The sequence below is a fragment of the Mastigoproctus giganteus genome, chromosome 7, assembly GCF_048544385.1.
Source record: "Mastigoproctus giganteus isolate SK-2022 chromosome 7, ASM4854438v1, whole genome shotgun sequence".
Classification (NCBI taxonomy): Eukaryota; Metazoa; Arthropoda; class Arachnida; order Uropygi; family Thelyphonidae; genus Mastigoproctus; species Mastigoproctus giganteus.
In genome coordinates, this window is record NC_143581.1 from 147,664,791 (window position 1) to 147,689,589 (window position 24,799).

Below are 24,799 nucleotides of genomic sequence, written 5' to 3' on the forward strand. Positions count from 1 at the left end.
TTGACAAATGTAAAGTACTGCATATGGGAAGCAGTAACCCCAGAATAATGTATCAACTCTGTGGTACTAGACTCACAGTGGTAGAGAATGAAAAGGACCTAGGTGTAATTGTGCAGGCAGATATGACGTTTTATGAGCAGTGTAGATGGTCTGCAAGAGTAGCTCATGGTGTCTTTTCAATGATATACAGGAATTTTTCTAGCAGGGATAAGGAGCTGATTATTCCCTTGTATAAGGCAATTGTCGTGCCACACCTTGAGTACTGTATACAGGTTTGGAAGCCTCATTTTAGGAAGGATGTAGAGTTGCTGGAGGAAGTGCAGAGAAGGGCAACAAGATTAGTGAATGGAACAAAGAGTTGCTCTTATGAAGAAAGGCTTAAGTTTTGCAAATTACATTGTCTGATTGGGGTGTATAAAGCCTTGAATGGTTTGAGCATGGTGAATGCTGATGGGATTCTTCCTCTTGCTCAGAATAATCACCTGAGAGGGCATAAATTCAAATTGAGGATAGACAGTTGGATAGATATACGGAAGTTTGCCTTTAGCCAGCGTGTGATTGAGTGCTGGAACAAACTTCCACCTGTCATAGAAGTTGATAGCTTAAATAGATTCAAGGCAGAACCAGACAAACATTTGGAGCAAGTGGATGGTTGGTAATTAGAAGATTTGGTTTTTTTTGGCTGATGCTATATAAGTTTGCTTTCTTGCATCATGTGCCTTTACTAATGCTAACCACCCAGTGAATATTCATATTATCTGAAAACTTTGACATTAAGCTTGATATGCCTTCATCAATATCATTAAAAAATATAGAAAACAACAATAGCCCAGTATTGAACCCTGGGAAATTTCAATAATAATGGTAATTCAAGGAGAGCAGTGTCCATTGATAACCACTCTTTGTCTTTACCCACTCAATCATCTCTTTATCCATAGCAATAACTTGCTTCTAATGCCACACTGCTCCAGTTTATACAGCAGTCTTTTATTATTATTATTATTATTATTATTAGTTGGAAATGATGCAAAAAAGCAAGTTTATATGGCATCAGCAAAAAAAAAAAAAAAAAACCACTTTCCATTCACTTGTCTATTCTTTCTAATAGTTTATCTAGTTCTTCCTTGAATTTATTCAAATTACCTACGTATACAACTCCAGATGAAATTATGTTCCAATAATTAAATAACCACTGGTTGGTGGAAAACTTCTACAAATGTATTCTGCAAGTATCTTTCTTCAGTTTGAATTTATGCCCCTTGTGTAAGTCTGAGCAAGATGGATGCTATCAGCATTGAACTTTAATTTAAAGCCTTATCAGATCTCCTTGCAGGTACTCAAGTTCCAGTAATGGCAGTTCGTAGAATTAAAGCCTTTCCTGGTAAGAGTACCTTTTTGTTCCTCATATTAATCTAATTGCTCTTCTCTGCATCCATTCCAACAGATCCACATCCTTTCTAAATTGAGGCCTCCAGACCTGTATACGGTAAATGGCCTGACCATTGCCTTACACATTGGAATTATCACATCCTTATTTCTGCTGGCAAATCTGCTGTATAGTATTGATAAAACCTCATGAGCTGTCCTAGCAAGCTGATCTGCACTGCTCATATAATTTCGTATCTGAATGCACAATTACCCAGGTTTCTTTCATTCTCTACTGCATTGAGTATGGTACTACAGCATTGGTATGTTAATCTGGGATTACTGTTACCCAAGTGCAGTATCTTACATGTGTCAATGTCAAGCTTCATTTGCCACTTCCAGGAGCAGCAGTGCGTAGCACATGCTTCTTGATTAGACCGGGGTTCGAGCCTGTGACCACCAAATTCAGAGGATGCGAAAAGGTCACCACCGCATATCCCCGGAGCAATATGGCCTTAGTTGCTAATGCTCCTAAAAACCAAATAACAACATTTGCCACTTCTCAGCCCATCTGCCTAATTTTTCTAGATTGTGTTGCAGTAGGATACCCTGATTACTATCATTAACCCTGAAAATCTTCATATCATCTGCAAATTTAGATAATAAGCCTGATATGCCTTCACCGATGTCATTTATAAATTTAGAAAACAACAGTGGGCCCAGAACTGAACCCTGGGGGACTCCACTAATAACATTTGTTGAAGAAGGGCAGTGCCCATTGATAACCACTCTGTTTTCTCCCACTCATCCATCCCTTTATCTATAGCAGTATGTTGCAATTAATACCACATTTATCCAATTTCTCTAGCAGTCTTTTGTGTGGAAACAGTATCAAAAGCTTTTCTGAAATCTAAGCATGTATATGGTGTCAAAATTATTTTTTATATCCAGTTCCTTTGTTACTGTATCATAGTATCCAATCAGATTGGTCAGAGAAGATTGCCCCTTAACAAATCCATGCTGTGATTGCAGTGTAACTGCATTCCTATCCAGATGGGCCTGCATTACTTCTTTAACCAGCAACTCCATTTTTTTACCTGGAACAGAAGTCAAGTTAAGAGGTCTGTAATTACTTATGTCACCTGTTGATCCTCCTTTGTGAATTGTGGATACATTGATACATGTCTAGTTCATAGAGACTTCCCCTGAATATGAGATTGCTCCCATAATTATGGCCACTGTTTTTTTTTTTTTTTCACCTCCTTTTCTGCCTCCCTTAATATCAGTTTTGAATCCAGAGCATTTGCACTGGGGAGGGAGAATGTAAACTTTGAGGGGTACATGCAGTATATTTTTATTATTATTTAATATTTACAACATATGTATATGTTACAAACAAATCTGTATATTTATATTTATCATAAATATAAATTTAAAATATGAATAAATATAAATATACAGATTATGCATATTTATGAATGTTATAATAAGAGAATATGAGAAAACAAAATAGGAAACAAAAGGAAATATTTATTATTTAGCATCTAAATACTAATAGTCAGTTCACAAAAAGCACATTACTGACCATAATCCCAGTTTAATATGAAAATCACCGATTAAAATTTGCAAAATAAAAAAATTATACAAATTATAATCAAACATGCAAGTACTGTATTGTAATACTGTTATTCTTCTTTACTTTTTCTTTGCACGTGTATCAATCATTTATTAATTTTTTCTAAGAACTCCTTTGGGCCCTCAGCATATCTTCATGCAATCTTGCAATATTACAGTACAGATGCATATATAATAAAAAGGTTATAAAATGTATTGTTTATAGGCTGTGACCAAACCATCTCATTTGTGGTATACAAAGGAAGAATTAGCCACAAGTAGACTATTGCTGTGAAAAAAAACAAAAAAAGGAATATGAAAACCATAAAGTGAAACTGCTGATGATTGAATTAGTGGCTGCAGACTCCCCTGAAAGCCGTAGGACACTTTATAATTACAATAAGATCTGTCAGGAGCCAATTCAGGTGAACCGATTCATGGCCTGCAATCGTTTGCGATATACAAACAAAGAATTAGTCACAAGTAGACTATTTGTGTGAAACACTATCAAGAGATGGTTTGTGTGAAAATAAAAGGAACCTGAAAACTATAAAATAAAAATGCGGACACTTGAAATAGTGGCATTTAGTTACAATTTGTGCAACCAGAAATATTGCCCATTTAATTATTTTGAAAATTTTGTCTTGAATTTTAGTGATTTATTTTCGCCATTTACCACCTAACAAGTACCACACTTAGTTGATGTGATTTTTCATGTTGTATATTTCACATAAATTTATTGAATTCATGTTTTATAAAATAAAAATTACTATTTTTCACCGTGGGGGAATTTTATTCCACCGGGGGTTGAATTCACCCCCGGTCACCCCCCTGGATTTAATACTGCTTAGTATAATGGATAGATCTCATCAACCCTGGGTGCCATTTTAACAGTTAGCTTTCGTAATTTCTCTTATGCTTTCCCCTCAGTTATTACAAAATTATTTAACTCTGTTATTTGATCAACTTCTGGTTTCCCCAATCCAAAAATATTTCTCATGTGTGAATGTAAGTGCAAAATACCTATTCAGTTTGTCAGCAACCTGAGTAGGATCATCAGCTGTTAAACTATTCATATCTAATGGGCCAATATAATTCATCCTTCCTTCTTGTGTTTACATAAGTTAAGTCTTTGCTGCTTTTCCCTAAATTCTTTTCCAGATACTTCTGGTAATCTGCCTTAGCTTGTGTAATCTCCTTTGTGACTTTAGTGTATATGTGTATGCTTAGTGTATATGATGTAGGCTTCTGTATCATGTGATAATTTGTATGCATCTGATGCATTTTTCTTATCTGCAATAAGCCTCATCAGTTGATTTGACATTCATTTAGATGGAAACCTTGAACAGTATCTAGGAATTTGTCAGAAAAACAAAATATTTTGATTTTTATTGAGCTATAATTATTTAAATCATTTTAATTGCATTTTTTGCCACAGAAATGTTGGGTGGGTAAAGTGCCTGCCTGGCAACCCAAAGGTCGTGGGTTCGAATCCCACCTTGGGCTTGGATCAGAGTAAATGCAAAAACTTTGGGAGATGCACTATGGCCACAGAAGCCGATCAGACTTCCATCCCTTGTTGTGGAAGTTGATAGCCTAAATAAATTTAAGGCTCATCTGGACAGGTATTTCGAACAAATGAAGGGGTGAAATGGAAGTGTTTTTTTTTTTTTTTTTTTGGCTGATGCTGGATAAGCTTGCTTTCTTGCATCATATGTCTCTACTAATGCTAACTTAAAAAAAAAAAAAAAAAAGGTGCAGAAACAAAATATTTCTAAGTTTACTTACAATTTGTCAGGACAATTTTCTGGTTTTTCCATTATTCTTCCACCAATGACATATTTTAAAACTTGTTCATTTGATAATCCTTGATAAGGCTGTGAAGCTAATGTTGCCATCTCCCAGAGTACTACACCATAAGACCTATTACACAAAAAGTCAAGAATCAGATTTCGTCCATTACTTTAGTTTGTTACGTATATGTTATATATGTGATAATGCTAAACAGAAATTTACATAATTCATTTCATAACATAATTAGATTGCTAGTATGGAGGAAAAAAAGATAAATTTTCTTCTAAAATCTAGAATCTTAACCTGTTCAACAATTATCTATTGTGGGTGGGTGGGGGGTGAGAAGAAGAATGTTAATTGTCACGGCGCCAAATGTAGGGGGGGGGGGTGCGACGCCTGTGTGATGCTAAATGATAATAGGGAGTTCAGGTGTTCCTAATATTTTTCACTATCAGTGCACTTAAGCTCTGCACATTCCTCTAGCTTAATATATCAGTCTAGTGGTAAAATAGGACAATAATCTTGTATATCCTGAATATTTTAAAAGGGGGGAAATCACCCCACCAATAAAATATCGCGATTTGGATCAGCATTGTGTTTTTCATTAGAGACTTCAGTTATGCAAATTAGCTTAAAATCTCTAACACCGCAAAAACTTTTCTTGGCTCTACAACTGGTTTTTCTTCTGGTGTAAATGAAGAGTTAGCAGAGAGAGACAATTATTTCAAACAAAACATTTAATATAACAAATTAATAAACAAACATACATCACACCTTCCATACAAGAAGATTAAAAAGATTAAAGACATGAACATTCTAATATAATGTAATTATATTATATTATATTAGAATGTTCATTTATGAGATTAAGTCATCATAATAATTAGTCATAGTGGTCATTCGTTTGAGCCCATATTATAGTAATTTCAAATAAATAGCCATTGTAATTGCTTTACATTGAAAACGCGTTATTGGAAATATCAGTTTATTAGCCATATCTATTAAGTTATCAGAATACTAAAAAAAAACAAGATATACTAGGCATAACATTAAGAAGAAATATATATTCTTAGGAAGAAATCATCTTTCCTTATGGGTAAGAATTAACATGAACATTTTCTATTCAGTTATCATTTCCTCACAATCCTTTCACTCTTATGAAAAGGGATTCTCACTTACCCCATTTTCCTGTCTTGCTCCCTTGCTGTCCTCTCATGGGTACCTTCATCCATATGAACTGGGTGGCAGCCTTCTCTTTGGTGACGACACAGACACCATATCATAAAGAAATACTATCACGACATTTTTCACACACTATGGTCAAAACTGCTTCAATGACATCTCCCGACACTCTAGTACTCTAGTACGATAATTTCTTCCTTTACAGACAAAGTCCACTCTCGACTTTATTCAACTCTAATCTACTCTAATGAACTGGGTCTCCCAGGACCCAGTTTTTATAGGGAGAAGATCCTCCATAGTTTACATAAATCTCAGATATGATTGAACTCTCCAGTGCTTGTCTCATGCACCTGGACGGCATGTGATGGAAATGGTATGATCACAACGTCCCCCCATCTCTCAATCTGTGTCCTGCCCTGTCCAGTGACTACCCGAAGTACCAAGCGCATTTCCATATTTGGCACTACTGCTGATACCCATACGCATGAATATCACTAAAGACGTGTGACTTATGTCCAAGCTAGTAACGTAAGGCTTCTCTGTTTAAATATAGGTTATTTTAAGAAACAGCTCAGTAGAACTTTGTGAGAGTTTTATGTACTACACTGCTTCGTTATAATGGAATTGATAATTGAATATTACAAGTAAAATATTCTGTAGAAATCCTTAGTAAGTGGGCATAACAAAGGAATAGGGGAGTACTAAAAGAAGGTTAATTTTGTAATAAGAAATATGTAAAGGGGGGGGTTTTAGAAACAATTAAAAAAGGCATAAATTAAAACTCCATTATGACACCCCTCACTGCACTGCCCAGAAGAAAGGACGAGGGGAAGTCCTCTTCCTTTCTTCTCCCATGCAATGAAAAGAGAAAGGTGTACTCTAGTACGATAATTTCTTCCTTTACAGACAATTAATCTTAATAACACTAATATTACAACAACACTACAAATATTAAAACATCGAAAAAAAAGAGCAAATAATAATGTTAAAGGAGAATAGAGATTAACGTTCCATACAATACTATTAAAATACTACAATAAAAATAGAAATAATCATCGTTAATGAATCATTGTCATCACCATCGCATATAAAAATATATTAATCATATAATGCATTATCATGCCAAAAAGATAAACTGTCTTTTTCTTCAATTGCTTGCACTGTTTTCAAGGGTCCAACAATTTTCTTCCACTTTCCTCATGCTCATTATTTGGCCAGTTTACTACAGTTCTGGTATTCTTCAATACCTTTTGGGGTTTGTACCCCTTTGGATACAGTTTCTCATTGTCTGGATCAGTGTTTCTTCAACACAAATACATCTCTCTTTCCTTGTCCTCCAGTTCATATAATGCACAATCCATGCAACAAAAAGAGAAACAAGAATTAGTAAAAGTTCTTTCAGTCATTAGATACATAAATGATAAAAGCATACAGAAGTTATAAAAAAAATCTCAAAAGCAATATTCCTAATATGTCTCAAAATAAACTCAATACATTTCTATAGATACTATATTCCTACAGAATGGTTCACCTTAATCAAAAAAAATCAATTCCAATTACATTTACATTACACATAAATTTACAGAAATCAATAGACCAAAATTCCAGTGTATATATATATATATATATATATATATATATCTTGAGTGATCTATAAATTGCCTGCAGTCCTGTTTCACCTGTAATCTTCCTCCTTCCCTAGAGAAAAATTATTGCATATGACAGTTTCTAAGTTACCTTCATGATCAAAGTTAATGAAGGCAGGCAGATACTGCCTGAGCACTACTCCAATCTTCAAATCATAAAAGTTGAAGCACTGCACAATTCTTTTGATTATTACACAAAACACTTCTGTTATTAGAGTTGACACACTGCAGGTCACACGAATGGCACTAAAAGATTTGTTCCAAAACAGTGACATCTGCTATGAGTCAAGATCAACTCCTGATTCTTCTGAAGTAGTTCACCTCCTAAAGTAGATATATCTTGTGATTCCTAACTTGCATTAATTGAAACTTTCCATTCTAGTATTGATTTATTTCACATCCTTGTTAATGAAAAAGAACTATCAGGTTTTATTTCTATTATTTTCTTCATGGCTTCAGAACCAAACTTATTATTGACAGCTTTGAGAACTTTATTCCTCCTTTATCTTCATATTGGCATTACTTACTATATCAGCCCGTCACCACCAAATACAGAGGATGCGGAAAGGTCAGGGAATGACCACCGAATATCCTGGAGCAATATGGCCTTAGTTGCTAATGCTCCTAAAAATCAAATAACAAACAAACTTACTGTATCTCCCCTTTTGGTCTCTTCTTTTGAGAATAACTAGGCCTAAATTGCCTTCAGAAGCACAATGACTTAAAAACACTATGAATTTTAAGAGGCATGAGCACAAGAATAGTCGTTCAGGTTTCTTTTTTTTTTTTTTTTTTATCTGCTAGAAACTGGGTTCCATATCAAAAATAAAACAACAATGTGATTTCCAGTAGCTCCCTGGGTTCCATATGTGATATTTTTATGATTAACAGATAAACTTCTATTTGAGAGTTATCTGTGGAACTATGAATCTGATTGCATACCGTTTTAAATTATTGTTTCGAGAACAAACAGATTTTTTTTTTTTTCCCTTCAAATCATAAGGAGAAGATCCCTCATCTTGACCTTAAAATCCGGATATTACCTTTTTCCATTTAAATCCTTTCTTTGGAAAAGTGAGAGAAAACAACAAAAAGTGACTGGGAGGAACCAGCCATGCCCCAGACAGACTAATCGCTTCTCCTCTCTTCTTTTCAACATCCAAAAATCTGGATGTGACTTCTCTTTTTCTTCACTTTGGATCCTCTCTCTTGAATTTAGACATGTAATGAGAGAGAGAAAGCAGAAAGTAACTAGGGAACCCCGGACGTACCCTAGACTAAGTGCATCCTTCCTCTCTCCATTCCACTTTGCATAATTAAAAATTATTTCATGAAAGAAAAGTACTGGTATTTGCTTAATAGTTCTGATATTCCCTTTTTTTTCAGATTCATTAAAGTCATATTTCTTAAAGTAGCTTGTGCCTTTGCATATACAATTTACAAGGTTGAGATAGATTTATATATTTCTGCTTCTAAAATTTGATGCTTTATACAAGTTGAACTAGTTAATAACATATCTTCTTATAAAATGCTGCTGATTGACCTCACAGAATTTATAACAACACTTCGATTGCTTTACTCTCACCTTAGGTCTCAGCACTAATTTCAAGTAATCTTGTGCTCTGTTTGCAAGAAATTTTTTTTTCCCATATATATATATATATATATATATATATATACACCTGAAGTACCATTTTTCTCTCAGAGATTGCTTGGAGATGGACTACAGTACCATTTTTTTTTTTTTTTTTTTTTTTTTTGCCTGGGACAGTGATGACATTCTCATACAACTGTCTCTTTGAATTTGTTTTAAAACAAAGGTGCTGAAGGGTTTACAATTTCACATTCATAAACACCCTACTTGCTCTGCTAACTTCATTGATGGCATGAGTGATTACTCCTCACAAGTGTACTGCAACCAACAGAATTATAATCCTCATTTCTAACATTCACATTAATTGGCCTTGTTTTTCTCTGACAAGGACAGTAAACTCATCTGTCATTTTAAAAGAGAATACACCCTTTTCAAGATCAAGTTCATTGAACGAATCGATCTAAGATACCAGGATTTTCAGAGCTCAATGGTGTTGGTTCTGTCCTTTCTTCAGAGCAAATTTGAGCTGGCTGAGTCTGAGGTTCAGTATCTGTGCTATCAGAAGAGACATTCTGTTCTGTGTCTCCATCAGAAATTTGAATTATCTCTGGAGCAGTCATTTCATTTGGTGATTGAGAAATTATTGTCACCTCTTAATTTCTAGGAAGTGGTACAGAGACTTCAGGTTCTCGACTCCCACTCTGCAAATTATATTGGTGCATAGGCAGTGAGTGATCTTTCTCTTCCCTTCCCTTCTGTGGAACTGTCTGTTGATTTTGCTTTGATACTGATGATTGTTTTTGGCCCCTATTTGGCAGATATGCTAATGGTATCGACACAGGTAATTTAGATAATTTAGGAACTTCCCTCATCGTCTCCATTGGATCAAACCATTCCAATTCATCTTCTTCGGATTCTTCATACACTTCTTTTGGCTTTGTGTGTTCTGAGGTTGGTTCAGAAGGCACATTGGTCTCAGGAAGTTCTACACGCAGTTCTGGAAATGGTTTGCGATCTATAACCTTGGTTAATCGATCAACATGTACTAAATGTTTATCCCTCTGGTGATAAATGTACTGAATTTGAAAGTTTACTACGGAAGTTTGAGCTATCACTCAGTAAGATCCTGGCGCAATATGGCCCAAGTAGCCCTTGCACCAGAAAACACCACAACAACAACAACAACAACCGGTAAGGTCCACTACTTTGACATGACAACTTGCCTGTTCGACCTGGTTTAACTTTTGGAGTATAGAGATACCCTATGCTCCCAACCCTAATCTGCTTATCTATGGCTTTGGTAGAGCGATATTGTTCTTGTGTTAGTGCAGCGTCTTCCAGATGCTGCTGAACTATCTCATAAGTTCGCTGCATCCTTGCTACCATTTGCTCTGAATAATGCTCCAAAGAAGCGTAAGTAGGGCGGATTTCAGGTCCAGATGTGCTGAGGTAGTGTAATGTCTCTTCCATACATCAAGTAATTTGGCATTTCATGTGTAGCAGAATGTACTGCCGAATGGTATGTGGCTACTGCCAATGGTACAGAAACATGCCAGTCTGACTGAGCATTATTCACATGTGATAAAATTGATGCCAGAGTTTTATTCAACCGTTCTACTTTAGCGTTACATTGAGGATGGAATGCAGTTGTCTAAAGTTTCTTAATTCCCAGTTTTTGATAAATTTCTCTCATTAAAGTTGATAGAAAGTTACTTCCTCTGTCTGTCAATAGGATCTATGGAATTCCATGTCTAGCAACAACACAATTTCACAATTTACAAAAGCAGTTGCCACTTCCTCTGCTTTTTGTGTCTTCAGTGGTATTGCTTCTACATATCGCATAAAACAGTCCACCACCATCAACAGGTATTTATCCCCATCTAAACTGGTGGGCAGTGGTCCAAGGATATCCATACTCACCCTGTACCAAGGTGTTGACTCAGATGGAACCCGTATCAGGTTTGCCTTTGCTTTTGGATTATATCCTCTTCTCTCCAAACATGAAGTACAAGTGTCCACATAATTTTTGACCTCAGTGTACATGTTCACCCAAAAAAAGTCTTTTCTAATTTTCTGTAATGTTTTGTCAAATGCTAAAAGTGACTGGAGGGACTACTGTGACATGCGTCCAAAATCTCACATTTTAATGCACGTGGGACCACGATTTGCTCAAAAGGCTGGTCTCCAGTTGATTTTGTATCAGGTAGAGTATAATGGTATAAGACATTCTCATACCATCATTTAAGTAGTAAGAATCTGGGATCATAGCTAAAGCTTGGGCTCTAATTTCCCTCTAATTGAGTGATCACTGAGTTCAGCTTGTTATCTTCCCTCTGTAATGTCCTCCTTAACTCTTTAGTGGCTTCTTTTGGCATTACTAACGCTTCAAGTGTGATTCCGGCGACATCGTCGCAACTTGTTCAGTACTATGTTTCTTTTGCCTCTTAGGCTTAGTATCTTCCTCTAATACTGGTCGAGATAAAAAAGTCCGCATTAGAATGTAATTTTCCTGGACGGTAAACGACGTCAAAATCAAAATCTTGTAGCATTAAGTTCCAACGAGTTAACTAGGAGTAGGATTTTTCAATTGGAGAAGATATCTCAATGGTGCATGGTCTGAAATTAACTGAAATTTAAACCCACATAAAAAAGGCCTAAATCTCAAAATGAAGAAAACGACTGCCAAACTCTCCTTCTCCACTGTGCTGTATGACTTCTCAGCCTGTTTAAGCACCCTGCTTGCGTATGCAATTGGCTGTTTTGAGCCATTTACTTCCTGTTCCAAATTCCAGAAACTGCAAAATCACTTGCGTCCGTAGACAAATAGAAAAGCTGAGAGAAATCTGGATATATTAGTAAGGGTTTTGTTATCAAAGCAGTTTTAAGTTTCTCAAAGGCAGCCTGTGTTGCTTCATTCCACTCAAAGGGCGTGTCCTTCTTTGTCAGTTTAGTTAGAGGTAAGGATACCTCTGTGTAGTATTTAATAAATTTCCTGTAGAAACCTGTCATACCTAGAAATCTTCTGACTTGTTTCACTGTCTTAGGGGGCAAACAGTTTTTGATAGCCGCAACATTTTCTGGATTCGGACGGACACCCTCGGAGCTGACTAGATGGCCAAGATATGTAATTTCTTGCTTCAGAAAGTCACACTTGGGTGGTTTTAACTTGAGATCATACTGCCTCAGGCATTGGAAGACGGTTTCTAGCCTTTCAAGGTGTGTTCTAAAATCCTCGCTTGCAATGACATTGTCATCCAGGTAGCAGAAAATGGACTGTTTCTTCAAGTCCTGAAGCACATTGCCATGGCTCTCACAAACGTTGCAGATGAATTTTTTAACCTGAATGGCAATTTATTGATTGAGAGGCCCTGGCCCATTGTAAACACAGTTTTGAGCTTATCAGATGGATGTACCGGGATCTGCCAGAAACCAGATTGAAGATTAAGTGTAGAGAAGAAGCGGGCTTTTCCCAAAAGATCAAGAATTTCCATGATTTGTGGAATTGGAAAGTTATCTGCTACTGTTTTAGAGTTGAGCTACCGAAAATCGATACACATTCTCAAAGAACCATCTTTCTTTCTTACCATAACAATCGGGGCACTGTATGGTGAAACATTTGGCAAAATTATCCCTGTATCCAGCAACTGATCAATTTGTTGGTCTACCTCATTTCACAAAGAATAAGGCATACGGTATGCATGTTGTGAGACTGGAGTCTCACAATGTGTTTTATTCTATGCTGTAAAACTGTGGAATGGCCTAATTGGGACGGGGATGTGGCAAAAACATTCCGACACTTATGTAACAATGTAGTCAGTTGCTCTTGTTGAGAACCAGTTAAATGATTTAGTTTGAAGTCTTCTATGGATACTAGAGACGTTCTCTTAACTTTCATTCTCTCCACTGAAAAGTTAGCTCCTTTCATATTAACACATCCTATCTTAACAAGGCCTGTCCCTTTTGAAAGATGTAGCGCCTCAGCAGAAACATTTGCAATCGCAACAGAGACTTTTCTGTCTTGAGATAATTTGTCTAATGAACATCTAATGGCTAAATCATTATTGCCTAAATTATAATTTGGTTCTGTTATCACTGCTTGTTCAGGGAAAAGTGTGGGATCGCACTGCACAGTAAGTAGTCTCAGTATTAGGTGGAATAATGTGTTTAGATGTTAGCTTTCCTATAGTGGGTTTTGTATCACCTAAAATTCTTTCTCTAACCCCTATTTCTCTCCTGCAAATGCCAAGTGGCAAAGATTTTAAGATTCGTTTGCCTGAGTCTAAAATAAAAGATCGTCTTCGTAAAATATCCGATCTGACCACTCTGTCGTATTTAGGGCTTAAAGCATCTGAGGCTACGAGGACATGTTCTGTAAATGTCTTCCCATCTAAAGTTAAATTTACTGTAATTTTTGTGCGTAAAGGCACAACATTACCTCCAATCCCACAAACAATAACCTCAGGTGGTCTATGTTTCAAAGATCTGTCATGTCGGATTTTATTAAAAATTCCTGCACAAATTAAAGATATTGACGCACCACTATCAATTAAAATTTTAGTTGGAACACCCTGAATTAAACCAGCAACTAGCGGTAAATCCATGTCATTTTCAACGGTGAAAACACCATGTTCTGCTCTGGGCTATCTTACACTCTGTTTAGATGAAAAAGACTTTCGTTGTCAACTAAATTTATGATTAAACCTCCAGTGTAAATATACTCCCATATGGTTTACCTGCCTCCGATTTATTACCCTAGGTTGTCTATATCCCACATTATTCCCATATAACTCCTCTCTAGACCTTGCATGAAAAGTATTTGAATTTTGATTGTTTTGAAAGCAATTTCTCACCCTGTTATCAAAGGACTTCTCAACTTCTGGAGCATTAGTGTAGTCATTTCTAGCTACCCTGGCGCCTCCGTAGCCAGGTAGGAAGGAGCAGCAGTGCGTAGCACACGCTTTATTAGACCGGGGTTCGAGCCCGTCACCACCAAATACGAAGGATGCGGAAAGGTCATTCAGGGAATGACCACCGCATATCCCGGAGCAATATGGCCTTAGTTGCTAATGCTCCTAAAAACCAAATAACAATAACAAACTAGCTACCCTTTGCTGCCGAAAATTAGACTCTTGGCTCGGCCCGAAAATGCACGATCTCCCATTAAAATTTTTGCCTCTGTTACTGTTTACAGAGTACCGAAACGATCTCTGTGGCCTACTGTTGAGCGCAGGGTAATCTGATATCCCCTGGTCGCTAGTTCCTGAACTTTTGTTTGTAAACAACTCGCCCCTCGGAGCGATCTCCAGTGGTCTTAGGTGGGTCGTGTCAGCCTGTTCGTTAGTTAGGCAATACGAATTATTCAGATTATTTTTGATTTCTGCTATCTGATAATCAATTCCCATTGCGTATTGCTGAAACTTATCACTAAGACAAGACAATTGTCTCTCTAAACTATTTAAATCAATGTTGTTTGTCGTTAACTTATTTAATGAATGTTGTAATGAAAGAATTTGTTCTTGCACTGGTTCCAGCATATGTTTAAATTGATGTTCAGTCAATTGGACTACATTTATAGTTTTGTGTTTTCCTTGCATGAGTTTATCTTTCTGTTCTTCTAGCATCGCAGTGTCTAATGCTAGTTGAAAGGTGGCCGGGTTTTGGCTTAGTACCAAACGTTTCAGTTTTGCATTCAATCCGCTTAAAAATTGTGCCAAAAGGGTTTGATCTCTTAGATTTAGCACCTCTTGTGTTTCACTTCCAGTTTTAAAGGCTACCCTATGTAAATTTTGAACACGAGTGGCAAATTGGATAACAGATTCACCTGTTTCTTGTCTAGCGTTGCTGAATTGCTGTAATTGTGATAGGACAGGTTGTGTACGTTCAAATCTTGTGATGAACGCTTGTTTAAATCTCCCATAATCCTTTTCTGACCTCAATTGAGTGAGACAAAAACTCGGCAGCAAAATCTCTAAGTCGACTCTTGACGACTGCGATTTTTTTCCTATCTGACCAATTAGCAATGGTCACGATCTCTTCCAGTGTCTCGAAAAAGAAAGAGACTGTCATATCTTCATCATCTTTCCCGTGGTACACTGGAACCAGATTCAAAACCCCGCGATGAGGTGGAAAAACCCTTGCCGGTGTTGCCTCAGTTTGGGTGGAAAATAATGGTTCAGACATTTCTAAATTCGACCCTTCTAAACTCGGTCCTTTCATTTTCTATGTAAACTAATGTCTCATCCCTGTATGTAAATAATTATATATGTACACAGTACCCAATGTCTTAACTAAAGAGGAAGGTGGTTATTAACAAAGTTTAAATGAACAGCAGTACATGTTCGGGACAATTATATATTCAGGCTATTATTTTAAATCCATGAAACACAAAGTTAAACTTAAAACTCGACTGCTAATCCTCTGCCCCTTTTAAACTCTTAATGAAATATATTGCTAAATCAACCAAAACAAGAAAACATCCCACAAAAAGGTAAGAATGCTAAGGTTAGGCTAGCAACAAGCAGTAACTATTATATTTTCTTTGAACATTTACAGATCTTAATTTTACTTCACTTTTCTTCAGTCAAGACTAGCTTGTAGTCTTAAGCCAAAAATATTATAACTCAATTATTTTATTGAATATTCGTACTTGTTGCTATGCGTGATCAGATAATAATAACGGCAATAATAATAATAATAATAATAATAATTCAATATTACTAAATAAAAATAGAAAAGCATTATACCTCCTGCTATCCTCTCAAAACACCAGTAACCATTTACTTTTTCTGTTTTATCTGCTTTAATTTTTTAATAGGGTTAAAAAAACAATAAATGCATTAGTAAAACTTCCTCTATATCCTCAGTAAGGCAATAATTACTTATTCGTACTGGTTACGGCACCAGATGTAGGGGGGTGCGACGCCTACGTGATGCTAAATAATAATAGGGAGTTCAGGTGCTCCTAATATTTTTCACTATCAGTGCACTTAAGCTCTGAACATTCCTCTAGCTTAATATATCAGTATAGTGGTAAAATAGGACAATAATCTCGTATATCCTGAATATTCTAAAAGGGGGAAATCACCCCACCAATAAAATATCGCGATTTGGATCAGCATTGTATTTTTCAATAGAGACTTCAGTTATGCAAATTAGCTTAAAATCTTTAATGGCGCAGAAACTTTTCTTGGCTCTACAACTGATTTTTCTCTGATGTAAATGAACAGTTAGCAGAGAGACAATTATTTCAAACAAAACATTTAATATAACAAATTAATAAACAAACATACATCACACCTTCCATACAAGAAGATTAGAAAGATTAAAGAAATGAACATTTTAATATAATGTATGCTACATTTATGAGAATAAATCATCATAATAATTGGTCATTCGTTTGACCAATATTATAGTAATTTCAAATAAATAGCCATTGTCATTGCTTTACATTGAAAATGCGTTATTGGAAATATCAATTTATTAGCCATATCTATTAAGTTATCAGAATACTAAAAAAAACAAACAAGATATACTAGGCATAACAATAAGAAGAAATATATATTCTTAGGAAGAAATCATCTTTCCTTATGGTAAGAATTAACACGAACATTTTCTATTCAGTTATCATTTCCTCACAATCCTTTCACTCTTATGAAAAGGGATTCTCACTTACCCCATTTTCCTCTCTTGCTCCCTTGCTGTCCTCTCATGGGTGTTTTCATCCGGGGTGCCTCCGTCGCCAGGTGGGAAGGAGCAGCAGTGCGTAGCATATGCTTCTTGATTAGACCGGGGGTTCGAGCCCGTCACCATCAAATACAGAGGATGCGGAAAGGTCAGGGAATGACCACCACATATCCCGGAGCAATATGGCCTTAGTTGCTAATGCTCCTAAAATCAAATAAACAAACAATAAAACCTTCATCCGGATGAACTGGGCGGTGGCCTTCTCCTTGGTGATGATAGAAACACCATATCACAAAGAAATACTGTCACGACATTTTTCGCACACTATGGTCAAAACTGCTTCAATGACACCTCCCGACACTCTCCACTCTCGGCTCTATTCAACTCTAATCTACTCTAATGAAATCACCGCTGGGTCTCCCAGGACCCAGTTTTTATAGGGAGAAGATCCTCTATAGTTTACATAAATCTCAGATATGATTGGACTCTCCAGTGCTCGTCTCATGCACCTGGACGGCACGTGATGGAAAAGGAATGATAACAATGTCCCCCATCTCTCAATCTGTGTCCTGCCCTGTCCAGTGACTACCAGAAGTGCCAAGCACATTTCCATATTTGGCACTACTGCTGATACCCATACATGTGAATATCACTAAAGGCGTGTGACTTATGTCTAAGCTAGTAGCGTAAGGCTTCTCTGTTTATAATATAGGTTATTTTAAGAAACAGCTCAGTAGAACTTTGTGAGAGTTTTATGTACTACTATGCTTTGTTATAATGGAGTGGATAATTGAATATTACAAGTAAAAGATTCTGTAGAAATCCTTAGTAAGTGGGCATAACAAAGGAATAAGGGAGTACTAAAAGAAGGTTAATTTTGTAATAAGACATATGTAAAGGGGGGGGGGGGGGGGAGTTTTAGAAACAATTAAAAAAGGCATAAATTAAAACTCCATTATGACACTATTCTAAAGAAAAAAAACATAAACACCCTTCTTTTTTTTTTCTATCAGTGATTATTGTGATTTTTCTGGATGACCCTTAACAAATGATATACATTAGTAATAGTTGAATATTAAAATAAGATTACCATATATTTTTTTGTTTCCAGCATTGTGCTGGATCGCATTTCCCACTTTAACAAAATTTTTGTTTCTCTGAGTTATACAGAGAAGAGTAACAACCCTAATTTTAGTAATACAATGAACAGCTCATTTTATTTACTGTATGAAAGTGTGGACCTATTTATTTTGGAAGAGAGGTAAAGCATAATATATAAGAAGAAACTTTTGAAATAACTTTGGGAGTACTTACTCCCTTCCTTTCAATTCATCCTTGACTGTATATTTTTATTCAACAGGTAAATTTTGTAGGCAGGTAAAACAGTCTGTCCTAGTTAGCAGAAGGAATCTGTTTAGTAAAGATAGAATTTATTTGAACAGTGGAGGTACATGGGTCTTTGCTACTTTTGTAGAGGAAACTTATGGGTTTCATGAAACTTCTAATGTAGGTGAGGACCTTGGGATTCATTGCCTTCTCTACATTAGCAGTTCCCCCAACTCATGGGGTTTTCTACCATCGTGTGAATCCAAGATTGTACAGCATCTCAGCTTTCCTTTGACATTATTCAAAAAAAGAAAACAGATATTAGTTACAGCATGAACAGTATATCTTAAACTGGATATACTGTATTTGATGATGAACTATAAACAATAGTGGAGAACCCTCCAGGAGTGATCTCTTTTTCCTGTCTGAGGAAAGCTGACATACTGTATAAATGCTTGCTTTCTTGCATCATTTGCACTGTTACATAATATTAAATAATAATAATAAATTTGGATGGCAGAAATCTTGGGGGGGGGGAAATAAAAAGGTAGTAAAGTATTATTCTCCTAATAATACTTAATTTGCTTATTCCAAATTGGATTTATAGCTTACTTGTGCAAAGACACCAACCAAAAGGTAAAGCAATTCTCAATGCTGTTTCTAGATGTTGACTGTCATTATATACAACTTCATAGAATATGCTTTTTTCTATAGCTTTTATAGAATATTTTTTTTACTAGAATTGAAAAGCAGATAATGAAATATGATTACACTTGGTCTACAATTAATGAAGCATTTGAATACTGTAAGGCAGTGGTTCCCAATCTTTTGTCACTCAAGTCACACTTTAAGTTAAAAGACAAATATTAATGGCACACCAAAATGGTAATTGCCATTGAACTCAATGGAATTTTTCCTACTCTTGTGGCACACTTGAAAAGGCCACAGTATACCAATGTGCCGAGGCACAGTGGTTGGGAATCACTGCTGTAAGGACATTAATAAACTCTATGAAAATTAAATCAGAAAATGTACTTACAATAGAAACATAACTGTAATTTTCTAAATTCTGTTCTTAAATTTTTTTATTACTGATTTAAAAAAAAAATGAAAGTATCAGGAATCTATGTATATAAATATTCCTCAACCAGAAGATCAGTGTCTTACTGACTGGTTCAGTAACCAACAACTTGGGCAGAGACCAATTCTAGACAACAAGATGTTCAAACAAATTTTGGGTTTGAGTATGGGTAGTTCAATTTCACCCTTATTAGCAGATATAGACTGAGTTTGCTTTGCATTAGCAACACCCACTCGTGTGGGAATGAACTGGTGAAGGCTTAAAGTTGCAAACGGCTGATACAAGATTGTAGTTTGCACACGTCGCAATCAGTTTTGTTGTGTATTCTGGCTTTTGGCCATAGGGCCCCTGGGTGGACCTCATATTGCCTGCACACACCACTAGAAGGTAGCCAGGCTGTTCCATAATTCTTTGGCGGGTCTCTGCCAGGGTCGCCTGAGCTTCCTGAACTGAGATCAAGTAAAAATAAATAAATAATAAGTTAGAGTGTGGGGAAATAGAAATTAAGTGGGGGGGGGGGGCTAAAGTTAGAAGTATTGGAGATGGAGAAGAAGGCATCCCCAAGGGAGGATGCAGATGACTCCATCAGGTGAGTGGGGTATGGGGTTAGGAATTGAAAACATACTGGATAAGGAGATCCAGTGCTGATCGTCATGAGGCCGTGAACCTATGTCACGACAAGTCTTCACCGGGAATTTCCAGCTGGGTAGAAGCTTGTCCAAGTCCAGTAGTTGTCAGTGTTTTTGACAGTATAGTTAATTTCTCCCATTCTGTGGCATCATGAGTCTACCATGACTGACTCAACAGCATTTGAACAAGCAGCCAAAGGTGACACATGGGATAGCCACGTCTGGTCAACACCTGTGATGAGCGTCTTGTGTCTAGTCTCATAACACAGCAGCAATGCAGCACAGTGGTCCAGCTAACCACCCAATACAGTGCAGGAATAGTAAGACCAATATCCATGTGGACTAAGCACTGGACATTAGTTGTCATAGGTTATGGAAGTCGATGGCTGTCATGGGAACCCATGCTCACTGCAAGACACAATAAACTGCACCTCGCATGGGCAGATCAACACCAACACTGGACTACCAACATGTCAAAAAATCTCACCTGTCTTCATGAACCTTATTTCCAACTCTGTCATGCTGATGGGCGCATCTGCATTTAGAGAAAACAATGAGACCACGGCACCTGGATATACTGTTACACCAACAGTGGCATGCTGTGATTGCAGTGTTATTTGGGGATTGTTTCTGTAGCATATGGAGCACCACATCCATAGCCGAGTGGTCAGGAGCAGGAGTGCAGTAGCACACGCTCTTTGAGTAGACCAGGGTTCAAGCCCCTGACTGCTGAATACAGTCGATCTGCCAACCCGCACTGGACCAGCGTGGCAGATTATGGTCCATTTCCCTCAGCATGAATTGTTGAGGAGGCTTCCATCCTGCAGTGGGTTGATAATGGCTGCACTTTATTTTATTTTATTTATTTTTCTGTAGCATACCCCGGATCCTCTGGTCACCGTTAATCAACAGCTTGATGGGAACACCCTTTCAGGATAACAGCATATCCAGACAACTTCAGTGTCTATCAACAAGACAATGCAGCATGCTGGAAGGCCTATCAGGTTGCTAACTGGTTTCAGGACCATGACAATTAATTCACAGTCCTCCCATTGCTGCCCAAATCAATTGATCTCAACCCAAGACCAGTCAGTTTAATTTCTGCTCTGAGTAAAATTACTGGTTAAAGATCCATTGCGAGATCATCTAGACAAGACTGTAGCAATAATTCAGACAACAACATGGGTTTGTTAAGGGAAAGTCTTGTCTGACAAATCTGATTAGATACTATGATGTGGTTACAAAGGAACTGGATGCAAAAAATAATTTGAAATCATATACTTCGATTTTAGGAAAGCTTTTGTACTGTTGCACATGGAACAGTACTGTAGAAATTGGAGCAGTATGGTATTAAGGACAAGTTGCTACAATAGATAAAAGGATGGTTAAGTGGGAGAAAACAGAAAGTGGCAATCAATGGACACTGCCCTTCGTGGACTAGTGTTATTAGTAGAGGCCCACTGTTGTTTTGTATATTTATCAATGATGTTGATGAAGCTATATTAGGCTTAGTGTCAAAGTTTGCAGATGATACAAAGGTTGGCAGGGTTGTTAATGACAGTGTGCTACTGCAACAAGATCTAGAAAATTTGGGCATATGGGCTGAGAAGTGGCAACTGAAGTTTAATATTGACGGGCCCCGGGTGCCAAGCGTCATAGTGATCAAGCAATTTTCCAAGTCATTCATAGAAAGTTTACTTACTCCAAGCTATAGTTCTTTAGTTTAAAAGTTTTTTATGCATAAATAACTTAGTCTTACGAATTGTAAGCTAGTTTCAGAAAGGAAAATCGCCTTTCTTTTTTCCTTTAAACTAACACTAACTTACATACCGCTCGGTCACTCTAGTGGCACTGCTCATGCCTCCCCATGGCGGAGCCGGTAATCTGGTAGAATAAATCCACTCTCTGAGGGCTGAAAGGGGCAAAGATGGATAATAAAATGTTTCCACCTTTAGAGCCATCGTGCTCAAGAATAGAGACAAATCACACGGATAATGACTTTTCTCAAACAGAAAAGGTTGAAAACAACTCCTCAAGAGAAGGAGATACCAGCTTTCCTCATATTAAATTCACTATCAGACCAGCCTATGAGTGAATTATCACCATTCCTTGTGCAAAAGTGCATTAAGACTGCAGCAAGTTCACCTAAAACAGTTAGGTGACTCCAGTCTGGTGATCTTTTGGTTGAGACTACCCAACCTCAACAATCTGCGAAACTATTAAAGCTCACAACATTTGCATTTACTCCCCATGCCAACCTCAACTCCTCTAAGGGTGTAATAACAGAATGGGATTTATTAACTGTGTCAGAGGAGGAAATTGTCAAAGAGCTTCACGAACAAAAGGTCATCCATGCAAGGAGAATTACGACTCGAAAAGATGGTAATCTTGTTCCAGCAAGGAGCATAATTCTCACTTTTAACACTCCTAGCTTACCAACATCTGTGAAAGCAGGCTATCTGCATTGCTGTGTCTGACCATACATCCCAAATCCCATCAGGTGCTACAAATGCCAAAAGTACGGACACTCACAGTCTTCATGTTGAGGTGAGGCAATATGCCCCAACTGCGGGTCCGAAGAGCATAACCAATCTGATTGCATCTTTACCACTGCACATTGCCCAAATTGTAAGGATAACCACCCAGCTTTCTCAAAAATATGTGAACTATGGAAGCAAGGGAAAAAAATTCAAAAATATAAAGTAGAAAACAAAGTGACATACGACAAAGTGTATGTATGCCACAGCCACTCAACATTTCCAATCAGTGGGGATTCTGATATATCAGTTCCTCCGAATGTGTCTATTGATAATGGGGCACGTTCATTACTCTCTAATTCGAAACAGTCTCCTTCACAACAAACAACAGAACAAGCTAGTGATACCCCAATTACCACACCAACTGATGTTTCCTCAACAATAAAACCAAAAGTAACAGAAACTACGAAACCGCAATTATCACTCTCCTCCGGAATAGATATTGATCAACAGCATGATTCAGACGATGGTATATTAGAACTGCATGCAACCGATGAGATCGACGGGACCAGTCCCATTTTTCTTAAGAAAGACAAAACAAAAATAAATCGATACGAGCAAGCTGCAACTAAAAAGCTGTCAGATCCAAAAACAACCCATAAAACCACATAATGGAAAGGTTTCTTCAATGGAATTGTAGAGGCTTTTGTAATACAAAAAATGATTTGCAGGATCTTATCAATGGGTACAAACCAGCTGGCATAGCCTTACAGGAAACTCTTTTAAATTTACGTGTGTCTCCTACCCTGAAAAAAATATACTATCTTCAGACGTGATAGGAGTATTGACACGCCACCTTGTGGAGGGGTGGCGATTATTGTTAGAAACAACATTCCATTCAAACATGTTTCTCTTCAGACACATTTTGAGGTAGTGGCAGTGTGCATTGTAATGGGTATTACTCTTAAAATAGCTTCTATATATCTCCCTCCTAAATTATCTCTCTCAGATGAATTAGAAAATCTAGTAAATCAGCTGCCAACTCCGTTCTGCTTACTTGGGGACTTCAATGCTCATTATCTGCTATGGGGATCTCCATCAGTAGACAAAAGCCGACAAGGCTAGCCGGGTGGGTAAAGTGCCTGCTTGGCAACTGAAAGGTCATGGGTTCGAATCCCGCCTCGGGCTTGGATCAGAGTAAATGCAAAAACTTTCGGAGGTGCATTATGGCCACAGAAGCCGATGTGCCAACAACTAACAAAAAAAAAAAAAAAAAAAAAAGTCGACAAAAGGGGTAAAATAATAGAATCCCTGCTTGATTCTCATACCCTTACCTTGTTAAACACTGGCGAACCCACCTACATCCATTCTTCTACCGGATCCATGACTGCAATTGACCTTTCAATTTGTTCTCCCCCCATATATGCCAACATGGAGTGGAAAGTTCTTGATCACCCACTAAACAGTGATCATCTACCAGTCTTTGCGAGAATCAAACACAAGTAAACTTATCCCCATTGCAGCGACCCACTTGGAAATTCCATAGGGCAAGCTGGAATGAATATGTCTCCCAAATTCAGTTTGATGATGATATAGTACAGTCCCAGCCAATAGATATTGTCACCGACCATATAATCAAACAGATATTACAAGCTGCAAATTTTACAATACCTAAATCTTTTCCTGGGAAATGCAAACACAGCAATTATTGGTGGAATCAGGAACGCAAACATTCTAAACAGACAAAAAATATAGCCTGGAATCTGTTTCCAAAATTCCCCACAACTGTTAATCTCATTAACTTTAAAATACACAAGGCCAAGTTCCAACAAATAAGAATAAAAGCAAAGAAAGACGCCTGGATAAGTTTTACTTCCACAATTAACAAGGGCATGGATAACAGACTCAGCTGGAAGAAAATCCAAGGACCTAATGGTAAATATGTGCAGTTGCCTGCTCTGTTTCTGAACTGGAAAGGGCCGGAATTGTCCACACCAACAGAAATAGCAAATGCATTAAATGAATCATTTGCCAGTATTTCAGCAGTGTCCACTTACAGCCGAACCTTTCAGAAAATTAAGGCATGTGCAGAACAACGTAAAATAAACTTCTCTACTCTGGCATCACACCCATACAATCAGCCATTCACTTTAACGGAACTTTTAGAGTCTCTGAATAAAACATCCAGTACCGCTGCTGGTCCAGATGGAGTATGCTATATAATGTTAAAAAAACTAAATAACAAAGCAATAAATTCCCTGTTCGATTTCTACAACAGAATATTTTTAGATAATGCTTACCTGCACTCTTGGCACCACTCAATTGTACTAGCATTTCCAAAGCCAGGGAAGGATCATACCAAGCCACATAATTATAGGCCAATTTCACTGACTAGCTGTTTAGGCAAA

At 37.2% G+C, this 24,799-nt stretch overlaps 1 protein-coding gene across 1 annotated transcript in view; it reads right to left on the reverse strand.

Moving 5' to 3' along the window:
* LOC150083254 (insulin-like peptide receptor) overlaps positions 1–24,799 on the reverse strand; it is a 503,669-nt gene that overhangs the window by 16,975 nt on the left and 461,895 nt on the right. Inside the window, exon 23 of the mRNA XM_090378451.1 lies at positions 4,768–4,902. Within this exon, the coding sequence (XP_090234577.1) occupies positions 4,768–4,902 (135 nt within the window). The remainder of the gene's footprint in view (positions 1–4,767; positions 4,903–24,799) is intronic.